The sequence below is a fragment of the Copadichromis virginalis genome, linkage group LG4 (assembly GCF_057382275.1).
Source record: "Copadichromis virginalis isolate Kocher_CV1m ecotype Utaka linkage group LG4, C_Virginalis_male_GT1.1, whole genome shotgun sequence".
Taxonomy (NCBI): Eukaryota; Metazoa; Chordata; class Actinopteri; order Cichliformes; family Cichlidae; genus Copadichromis; species Copadichromis virginalis.
In genome coordinates, this window is record NC_140621.1 from 36,397,926 (window position 1) to 36,409,118 (window position 11,193).

Below are 11,193 nucleotides of genomic sequence, written 5' to 3' on the forward strand. Positions count from 1 at the left end.
TGGACCTTGTGTTTGTCGAGGACGTACCTGTACTTAAGTCTAGCTCTAAATAAATACTCTTCATATTAAATCTCACAGAGGCATAATGAATTAAGAATTTTTTGTTGATAAGGTCAAAGAAATCAAGGCCAAGATCTCACCCCAAAGCTTTCTTGTTCTGCTAGCGAGGCAACCCCTTCTCACTCTTGGTCTCATATATATATATATATATATATATATATATATATATATATATAACTACATTTAAAAAAAAAAACATACATGCATAGGTTGTGACCTGGTCTGAAAGTTTCCTGGGCGGAGCGTAGTCATGGCGACATGGTGGATGCTCCGTGGATCCATACTTACTGAAGATTATGAAACACAACAGAAGCTGAAATACAGTTTTTACAGTCAATACACAAAAATATGAAGTCCATGACACCTGCTTGCATGCTTGTGTGTACTTCGCAGGAGAGGTAACAACACGTGATCAATGCTGTGAGGACTGCAGGATGATTATTTCTATGCGTGATGGACCTCTACGTTTTATTACCATACAAACAAACCCTTTTCCCCACATTCAGTCTTCAGTTTGTTTCCACAGATTTTAATGGATTTTGCTGTTTCCTGTGTTCTTAGGATGTTTCCTTGGCTTTATACAGCTGTGTTATAAGCCCTTGGTCAAGGATGGGCAAAGGGCTTATAACACAGCTGTATACTCTCTATTCCCAATATTGTGCATTACTCTGAGAAGAACTGGCAGTTTTTCCAACTCTTGTTAATCAGTAAAAAAACAAAAATGCATTACTATGATAAGGTGTTATTTGTTGTGTTTAAAGTGCACGAACTTGACTGATTCATACTCATCATTTACACTCATCCTCCTACAGCTTGCACAGAGACACTGAGGACTGGATGTTAAACATCAGGTTAAAGCCCAGCCTGGAGTCACAGCCAAAGCCTGCATACAAAGGCTCGGTGAAGGTGGTGTTGAAGGTGTGAAGGTGGATCAGACTGTCACAGGAGACTCTGTAGAAGGACACAATGCCGGCAGGATAGTCTACATACACTGCTATTCTCTTAGAGAAAGAAGATGAGGATGAGGATGAGGAAGGGAAGTACATCTCTTTGCCTTGGTTGTTGTGGCAGACAGCGTAGCGGTCAAGAAAGCAGCTCAGACTCCAAGACTGATCATTTCCTCCAAACCTGCTTCGAGGGCTGTTGCCTTTTCTTTTGATTCCTCTGTAACTCACACATATGTCCACTAGTCCCCTCCACTCCACCTCCCAGTAACAGCGACCGCTCAGTTCATTTTCACACAGAAGCTGGGGCCAACTGTCGAACCTGTCTGGATGATTCGGATATAACTGAAAGTCTGACGCTGTCACCGTCATGTTGTTGTGGGACAATCTGAGGGCTCGGCTTACTGTGTTTGGGTCTATCTGCAGCTCGCAGGCATCTGATGGAGACAAAGAACACAGCAAATCACATTAACTGGTTTCGTTTCTGTTAACAGTGTGCGGGCAAATATTCCAAGATCTTTAAAAAACATACAGTTGATCATGAACTGTTAATTCATGAACCTGAGTGGCACGGGATCCCACGGAGGTTGTACCGCACCGGGTAAAAATTCAAGTATTCAAGTGACAGCAAACGGTTTGTGAGGTTAGGAGAATGTTCCTCATTATGCTTGGACATCAGGTATTCCACCAGGTTCTGTACTGGGTCCAAAACTACTCATTAGGTATCGATATATCAAAATTAGTTTTATTTGCAGATGGCACAAATAAAAACCTAATGAAGCTGCTGGAGACGGTGGCTTCAGAAATGTGCATCAAAAAAACTGGTGTGCCAGGAACAAAGTACCGTTGAATCAAAACGTCATTGCAGTGTTATTAGGGAGTTCTCAAACACACCCACAAGTGCAGATTCATATGAATGGATCCTTTTCCTGTAACAGGTGTAGGCTGCTGGGGGATTCCCATGATGCACTGGGTGTTTCATCTTCACTCACTGGGGGTGTCCAGATTCACGGGCTGCATCCTCCTGAGGCCGCATTTGTGGGCCGATTGCGTCACAGCAACGTGACGAAGGCTGTCCAAATTGTTGGACTCTTCCGAATGCAGCCGACAAATGCGTCCTCCTTTTCCCCGAATTTGAAGGATGGGTCGGGTGTGTCCTTCGTGGCCCACCATATCCCAGAATCCATAGCGTGGCCCAGCCGATTCAAGTTTCCGACAATGGCGGCTGCTACTAAGTTTTAAAATTACTCTTATTAATCTTTCTGGGTCACAAAATAAACGTTTAACATATTTTCAGGCAGAAAGTAGCTGTGTAAACATCAAATATCTGTTCTGTTTATCAAGATGTCGCATATTTGCAAAAGTGCTCCGAGGTTTTCGGAGACGTCTGTTACCCACCAGCTCGATAGCTAGCTGGGATGGTCAATGGTCACTAGAGCCGCCGAGAATGGCAAACCCCCGGCACATCATTTTCAGATCACCGCGGTCTTTGGCTACTCAGGTTAAGCATGATATATGAGTCACTTAGATAACTTAAACATGTTATTGTTTGGCTTTTTTCAGTGTTTCTTTTGTTTGTGAGTAAATCGGTTTGGCTGAGATCAAAGTTATGGTTTCCACACAGCTGAACATCAAACAGAAAACTGATTAAACAGACGTGTGAGATGGTCGAGAGTTTACTCCAGTGTCCTGTTATATTTTAGCTAGCAAGGAGCAGACGGCCGAGTTTATTAACTCCACCCAGACAGCGGTGACGCTAATCTGAAGGCTAGACCGTCACATTTCACAGCTGTTTACTTCCGGCCTACCCGACCTCCTGAGGACCCGGCCCACGTAGACCGCGAAGGCCGGGTCCTCAGGAGGATGGAGCCCATGAATCTGGACACGACCACTATGTGTTAACAGACCTCTCTGCACTGAATCATATCTGTTATTAACCTCTGTCTCTCTTCCACAGCATGTCTTTATCCTGTCTTCCTTCTCTCACACCAACCAATCACAGCAGATGGCCCCGCCCCTCCCTGAGCCTGGTTCTGCCGGAGGTTTCTTCCTGTTAAAAGGGAGTTTTTCCTTCCCACTGTCGCCAAAGTGCTGCTCACAGGGCACTCTGTGATAGTTGGGTTTTCTCTGTTTTCTTTGTATTATTGTAGGGTTTTTTTTAACATTACAGTATAAAGCACCTTGGGCATTTCCTGGTAGATAAATAAAATTGAATTCAATTGTTTTTTATATTTTTTCTGTGACATGTCAGAATAAGCTGAGTAAAATCACTTACACTTCTTTAAGCCCGGTTTCAGCCTCTGCTCTCCACCATGGTCCAATCTGCATAACAAAACAGCCATTTACAGATGCAGTTATGAACTGCTTCACACTTTAATCATTTGAAATGATTCAGGCTGGGAATCATAGAATAGCTCACAAAATAATGCTATCACAACATGCAATCGTGTAACTGAAAATGAAAATTTACCATCAAATGCAAAACGCATCATTATGCAGTGTAATGTTCCATGTTTGTCAGATTCATTGACTGCATTGTCTACTTAATGATAACATATCAGAACTCTTGGTTTCAATTTCAAGTTATTTATATATCACTCTTCACAGGATAGAAACCACAAAGTGCTTCACAGTGATATAAAAACAGATATACATAAAACAGCACCATCAAACGTTCAGCACAAATCTAATTAAAAGCCAAATGTAACATTATCTCATCACCGGGTTTTTAGTGCATGCTGGGTAACATGTGGGCAGGCTGCTGTTCTTGGGAACCTTTTTCCTCTTTCTTTCTCTCTAAAGACTGTCTCTGGGTTTCAAAGGGGAGAAGTAAACTCTCCACACCCACCACCAGACTGTTAAATGGAGAAACCTTTTGAATGCAAGCGCAATGACGCACACAGGTGTGCACACAGGTGTTCAGACACACTATCTTCCTTGGCTGCTGCCTCTAAGCATACCATGCGTGGTTGGTCTTGTGTGCTGGTCAGTAACATTCAATAGTTATTAGTTATTGTTACTTATACTTATCTAGATGTTGCTGTGGTCTCCCTGTTGTGTTGTTCTCTTCTTGCTTGTTTTCTTTTTTTCTTCCAGCTGATTTTTAGTCTTTTCTCTCTGCCCCTCTTCCTCTCACCTTTTCTCGAACTTGCCTTGCATCTTTCCTTTTCCTATTATCCCCCATCATGTCTGTTCCGATTGTAATAACTAAATAACTAAACAACGAACTAAAAAAATAATAATATAATTAACCAATAATAATAAAGATCAATCACGTAGACCAGTATGGCGAAGCTGCAATGATCCACTTGGAAACATAAATCCGCTGGGCAACAATAATTCTGATTGCTGCCAAACGAGACAGGCACGAAGTACAAGTAATTTATTGTACCCAAGTACAATTTTCAGCTATCTGTTCTTTACTTGTTTGTTCATAAACCTGCTGCTAAACAAACTGGAGGTCAGAAGCAGGTCATGTGATCACAGCCTGTACAGTAAGAAAATCTACTCCAGCTCTATTTTCGCTGAACCTTGCAGCTGATTTTAGGTTCCTGCTGAATCCACTTTGACCCCTGACTGTGCGCATTTTCCTGTCAATATATAAAATAAAGATTGTTTTTCCTTCTTTAAACTAAAGTCAGACTAAAGTTTGTATTCCCCTCAACTAATATTACTTTATCTTTATGTTAACACTACACAGGGTTCAGTGAGCTTTGCACAAGAAAACAGAAATGTCCTCTAAAGACACTACTCTTCATTTCTCAGTCTGAGTACATTTTTACTTTTACTAGATGAAAGTAAAAATCAGTGTTTCCAGTTCTCCAAGCACTAAGGAAAGGAGTTTCAATGCTACCTTACTTGCTTCCTTTAGCAGAGGATACGCTGGTCCATCCTTTGCAATGGGCCATCTGACCATTCATGAAAGAAACAATTTAAAAGAGTGGCGCAGCTCGTATGTATATTAACTGTAGTTGGATGTCCATGCCATAACTTGATGAAAATTTTTGAATTTTGTTAAACTCACAGCTGAACATCACACTGCTGGAATAAAAATTACTTTTCTTTGAGCTGTTGCTGCATGAAGAACAAAGTTCTCCAGATTATATTAACTGATAAACGTTTACGCTTCTGTGGGGTCAGTTTGCATTGTTAATGTCTTTTGCAGTATTGCAGCCTTTAAGATTATCACAGATTCATGTTTACTTCGGGTTGGCTGGGATAAACGTGGAATAGAGCAAATTTCCCTGCAGTCACAGGAATCGTTCTACGGGATGACAGCAGCTAATTATAAGAAAACAAGACGCATTTAATTTTATTGGCTGCGGCAGATTTATTAAGCAGGGCAAATTATTGTGATGCCACAGGTGATCTACTAACTTTCTCCTGAATTTCTCCGCAATTTAATGGCTCATAAATCCACAAACCAGAACAGGGAGAGTGTTGGGCCCATTAATCAAAAGAATAACTCAGGTTGTACACATGTGTTTCTCTCAAAAACAGTGCAGCAATTTAGATAAATGAGAGGAAGCCGAAGGAGAGTCAGCACGCTTTTAAGCAAGTTCTTCTGGCAGAACTCTCCGGGCATGTGCAGAGGGTCCTGAGGACTGAGACTCAGGTGGAGCTCAGAGATTATTCAGAGGAGAGCTGCATTAGTGCAAACTCTGTGTCAAACAGCTGACCTGCATGATGTGCAGAAGAAGAAAAGACTGCAGTCCCGTTACTGTTATTGTAAATGCGCAGATTGCTGTTCGGACTTGGCCAGGACTTGCATATTGCAATATTAAATCTAACACAGTAACATGAATTCATTAATAGCAGCTTTGTCACTGACATTTGTTATACTAGGGACCTTTGGCATCCAACGTATGTAAAGATTACATCAGGACACGTCTGCTTCTCGTTCTTTCCGAGCATACCTGAGAGTGTCCAGTCTCCAGTTTGGATCATTCAGTCGAGCAGACAGCACATCTGCTGCCGTGTCACCTGGATGATTGTAGCTCAGGTCCAGCTCTCTCATATGTGAAGGGTTGGTGCTCAGAGCCGAGGCCAGAGAAGCACAGCCTTCCTCTGTGACCATGCAGCCTGACAGCCTGAAAATCATGAATAACATTTCATTTTTAAGCTGAAGAATTAAAAAAAATGTATTATCAAAAATCTGCAAAGAATACTATGTTTTGTTTTTTAATGATAATGACTAACTTGAGAATCTCAAGTACACAGTGTGGACTCCGCAGTCCAGTGGACAGTAATGTCACTCCTGAATCCTGAAGATCGTTGTTACTCATATCCAGCTCTCTCAAACTAGAGGACTGGCAGCTGAGAGCTGAAGACAAAGCTTCACAGCTTCTCCATGACAGCTTGCAGCCACTCAGCCTGATGACAAACAGACAAAACTTAAACACTTAAAACATGCAAAGAATTTCTGCTTTTGTGACCACAAGTCACACTGCTTCATTTTAAAATAGTCCGACTAGGAGTAGCTGCATATGCATTTTTAAGAAATGGATATCTGCACTGTTGATGGTTCAATACACAAATCCAGCCTCACTGGGTCACAAGCTCGCACACTCATAGTGTTACTCTGTTCCCAAATGGGAACGTTCAATCTGGAAGAACCTTCAATATAAAATCTGTGCCAAATCAAACATGTAGGTCTGACCCACATATCTCCAACCTTCCTTTATATCAAACATCCTTGAAAGAGTAGTTGTCAAACAGCTAACAGATCATCTGCAGAGGTTTATTTGAAGAGTTTCAGTCAGGTTTCAGAGCTCATCACAGCACAGAAACAGCTTTAGTGAAGGTTACAAATGATCTTCTTATGGCCTCTGACAGTGGACTCATCTCTGTGCTTGTCCTGCTAGACCTCAGTGCAGCGTTCGATACTGTCGACCATAATATCCTATTAGAGCGATTAGAACATGCTGTAGGTATTACAGGTACTGCACTGCAGTGGTTTGTATCATATCTATCTAATAGACTCCAGTTTGTGCATGTAAATGGAGAGTCCTCTTCACACACTGAGGTTAATTATGGAGTTCCACAGGGTTCAGTGCTAGGACCAATTCTGTTTACATTATACATGCTTCCCTTAGGCAGCATCATTAGAAGACATAGCATACATTTAGAGACCTGGATGGCTGCTAACTTTCTGCTTCTTAATTCAGATCAAACTGAGGTTATTGTACTCGGCCCTGAAAAGCTTAGAAATATGGTCTCTAAGCAGATTCTTACTCTGGATGGCATTACCTTGGCCTCCAGTAACGCTGTGAGGAACCTTGGAGTCATTTTTGACCAGGACATGTCCTTCAATGCACATATTAAACAAATATGTAAGACTGCGTTCTTCCATTTGTGCAACATCTCTAAAATTAGAAATATCCTGTCTCAGAGTGACGCTGAAAAACTAGTTCATGCATTTATTACTTCCAGGCTGGACGACTGTAATTCATTATTATCAGGAAGTCCTAGAAACTCCCTGAAAAGCCTTCAGCTGATCCAAAATGCTGCAGCAAGAGTCCTGACAGGGACTAGAAAGAGAGAGCAGATTTCTCCTGTTTTGGCTTCCTGTTAAATCCAGAACTGAATTCAAAATCTTTAAAATGTTAAAGATTCCCATGATTCAGTGAGTGTTTCTTCTTGACTCACTATGTGTTAATAGACCTCTGGGGATCGTGGCTCAGAGTTGGGAGTTCGCCTTGTAATTGGAAGGTTGCCGGTTCGAGCCCCGGCTTGGACAGTCTCGTCGTTGTGTCCTTGGGCAAGACACTTCATCCGTTGCCTACTGGTGGTGGTCAGAGTGTCCGTCAGCCTCGCCTTTGTCAGTGCGCCCCAGGGTGGCTGTGCCATCACGTGAGGGTGGATGACTGGATGTGTAAAGCGCTATACAAATACAGGCCATTTACTCTCTGCACTGAATCGTACTTGTTATTAATCTCTGGCTCTCTTCCACAGCATGTGTTCATCATCTTACTTTATGTGAGCGAACACCCACTGTAGGTTTTCAGCAAGCTATAAAACTGACATATTCTGTATTTACAGCAGCGCAAAGATACCAAAAGCATGATGATAGAGAGGCAGAAACATATCTGTAGGCCTTTTTGTTATTGGACTAGTAAATAACATCATCTTGCTTGCTGTGACTTATAATGTCAACTCTGTAAGGCCTGTAAGCTGATTTGTTTGGGAGAAGTAACATTATATTTGGTTTCGTGGGTGACTCACTTATCCATGAACTTACAGAAGTTTTCTAGAGGTTCTGATCACTGGCAGCAGCCTCAGAAGAGCCTCCTCCGAAGCACAGTATTTCTGCAGGTCAAACACATCCAGATCTTTTTCTGAGGACAGTAAGATGAAGAGAAGTGTCGACCACTGAGTGGGAGACAGTTTATCTTTGCAGAGACTTCCTGAGCTCAGGTATCGTTGGATCTCCTCCACCAGAGAACGATCGTTCAGTTCATTCAGGCAGTGGAACAGGAGGATGCATTGTTCTGGACCAGGATTCTTCCTGATCCTCTTCTTCACATACAGGATTGCTTTTTGATTGTTATGTGAGCTACTTCTAGTTTGTGTCAGCAGGTCTTGTAGGAGAGTCTGATTGGTCTGCAGTGACAGACCGAGGAGAAAGCGAGCAAACAAATCCAGGTGACCGTTTGGGCTCTTTAACGCTGTCTTGACTGCATTTTTTTGGATATTCAGAGCCGTAGAAGAGTTTGATTTACTGAAACACGTGAACAGACTTTGCACGGTGAGTCGGGGGACAGGCATCACATTTCTGTTGTGGCTGAACAGTGATATGGTCACGTAAACTGCAGCTAGAAACTGATGAATGCTTTGGTGAGTAAAGCTGAAGATATTCTTCTGGGCCTGTTCCTTCCTTTGTCCACAAACCTGCTTGAAGATCTTTGTGAACAGTCCTGCGTACTTTGACGCTGCTCTGACATGAATGCCACTGCAGCGCAGCTCCTCCTCAGTAAAGATGGCGTTTCCTCTCAGCAGCTGGTGAAAAGCCAGTTCAGCCAATGACATAATGTACCGAATGCACTTTTCTGGGACATGCTTCTGCTTTGTGTGGTTAATCTCAACCATCAGGAAGTGGATGTACATCTCAGTCAGGGTGTTGGGCAGCTCTCGTCCCTCGCTGGTTTTCAGCACATCCTCCAGAACTGCAGCTGTGATCCAGCAGAAGACTGGGATGTGGCACATGATGTGTAGTCCTTGGGATGTGTTGATGTGGGCCACCATCCTGTTGGCCTGCTCCGCATCTTGGAATCTCTTTCTGAAGTAGTCCTCCTTCTGAGGGTCAGTGAACCCTCTGACCTCCGTCACTCTGTGAACGTACTGAGGGGGAATTCGATTGGCTGCTGCAGGTCGTGTGGTTATCCAGAGGCGAGCAGAGGGAAGCAGTTTGCCCCTGATGAGGTTGGTCAGAAGCACTTCTACTCCGGCTGACTTTGTCACGTCAGTAGACTTCTCTGTTTTTCCTGTGAAGTCGAGCTGAAGGCGGCTTTGATCCAGTCCATCAAACACAAACAGAAGTCTGAACTCACTTGTGTCTCTGGAGTTCTGTGAACTTGTGAAAATGTCATTTAAAGTCTCTTCTTTGATACCACTGGCTGAAAAATATGGGATACATGTATGGATGAGCTCTGCCAGGCTAAATGTTTCTCCTTGCCATAAACCCATCTGCTGACAGTCAAAGGGGAAGATCAGATGTAAGTCTTGATTGGTTCTTTTTTCAGCCCAGTCCAACAAAAACTTCTTAACAAGGGATGATTTGCCAATTCCTGCTATCCCGCTGGTCAGCACTGTCCTCACAGCCGTGCCCTCACTAGAAAACAGTTGGAAGAGGTCACTGGGTTTAACCGCCCTCTCTGACTCGAGGTCAGCCAGTCTGACCTCTTGTTGTGAGTCTGTGGTCCGTCTCTCTGTAATAAACAGCTCTGGGGTCACGTCATACAAACGTTCCTCATTCTGCTTCTCGAGGGCCTCCTGAGCACACCTGAAGATGTTCTGGAGCTCAGACTGCAGCGCGACTTGGTACGATGTTTCAGGTTGTGGAGGCGGAGCTGCTGGCATGCATCTCACATCTGTGGGGAGCAAAGACACACCCATGAAAAGTCTGCTGTGGGAAATACCAACACAACAACCTGTTTGTGCGCATGCAGCCTCCTACAGTTTACAGTCATCCTTTAAACTTTGTTAAGCGTAGCTTTTTACTTCTTTGTTTGCGTTATTTAGTTATATTTTGTAACTTTGTAATAAATAGTATTGTTTATTTAGCTCAGTTAGCTACTCTTCTTACTGTCTCAGAGCAACGGAGACCCCATGATTTCCTCTTGGGCTCATTAAAGAGTTCTGATTCAGATATTTCCCTGTAACAGCATCATCTCTGTGGTGAGATGGGAGTCTGAGCTGAAAGATACTCTAGAACGAGTCTCCTGAAGACGGGTTGGACTCTGTGAGAGCTGCAGGGCACAGCTTGCTGTCTGTATGCTGTCTCCCCCCTGATGGTTCAGAGGGTTGTTTCATATTGTAAAGATCTCACAGTACTATACTGTACCAACAGGGCACTTCTCCCTCAGACTGCAGTCTCTCTGGTTCCAGAGTCTTCAGCTTTCCAAACCTGAAGCTCCTCTTCTGGTTCCACAGCACATAGTTGGGGCTGGATCAGGTGACCCTGAATCTTCTCTTAGTTATGCTGCAATAGCTCTAGACTAAGTATGTAGGTGTGTGTGAGTGTATGAGATATTTTAATGTGGAGTTCAGTTTGCCTCAACTGCTTCAGAAGCCGTGTCAGCTGACTGACCTGCTTCCATGACTCACCTTCAGGTCCTAAGTCAGTGCTGGATAAACTTTCCACCTGATCCTTTGTTTCCATCTCCTTAAAATCTTTGAGCTCGCTGTCTCCCAGCTCCTCCAGCGCTTCCACCAACTCTGTTGGTGTTGCCATCCTTGGTCCTGTCAGGAATCAGGAGATGTCTGTTTGTCTTCACATGTAACACATCTGTACATTTGGATCAATGAGAATAAAATAAACCCATGCGTTAGACACAGCCCACTTCAGACGGCTTTTACTTTACGGCTTTACGGTTTTTAAACTAGACTGTTCAGTGTAATAATGAACAATCCTTCCAAACCACTCGTGTGTCTCACATGTGGTTTTAGTGTCAGTTTCACAGAAGAAATG

At 43.2% G+C, this 11,193-nt stretch overlaps 1 protein-coding gene across 1 annotated transcript; it reads right to left on the reverse strand.

Moving 5' to 3' along the window:
• Positions 1-495: 495 nt before the first annotated feature.
• Positions 496-10,993, reverse strand: LOC146712109 (NLR family CARD domain-containing protein 3-like). Its single transcript, XM_085455252.1, has 6 exons — positions 10,830-10,993; positions 8,245-10,093; positions 6,204-6,377; positions 5,921-6,094; positions 3,280-3,326; positions 496-1,441 (listed from the first exon to the last, which is right to left on the reverse strand). Exons 1-6 carry the CDS (start codon positions 10,954-10,956, stop codon positions 867-869), a joined length of 2,946 nt encoding a protein of 981 aa, XP_085311378.1. The 5' UTR covers positions 10,957-10,993; the 3' UTR covers positions 496-866.
• Between the last annotated feature and the right edge of the window lie 200 nt (positions 10,994-11,193).

Excerpts from the sequence above, each read along its gene's own strand:
- LOC146712109 (XM_085455252.1), bottom strand. The coding sequence starts at position 10,956 with ATGGCAACACCAACAGAGTTGGTGGAAGCGCTGGAGGAGCTGGGAGAC. Across the intron at positions 6,095-6,203 it reads TGTGTACTTGAGATTCTCAA|GCTGTCAGGCTGCATGGTCA; the intron begins GTTAGTCATTAT and ends CATGATTTTCAG. Across the intron at positions 3,327-5,920 it reads TGGAGACTGGACACTCTCAG|ATTGGACCATGGTGGAGAGC; the intron begins GTATGCTCGGAA and ends TTTGTTATGCAG.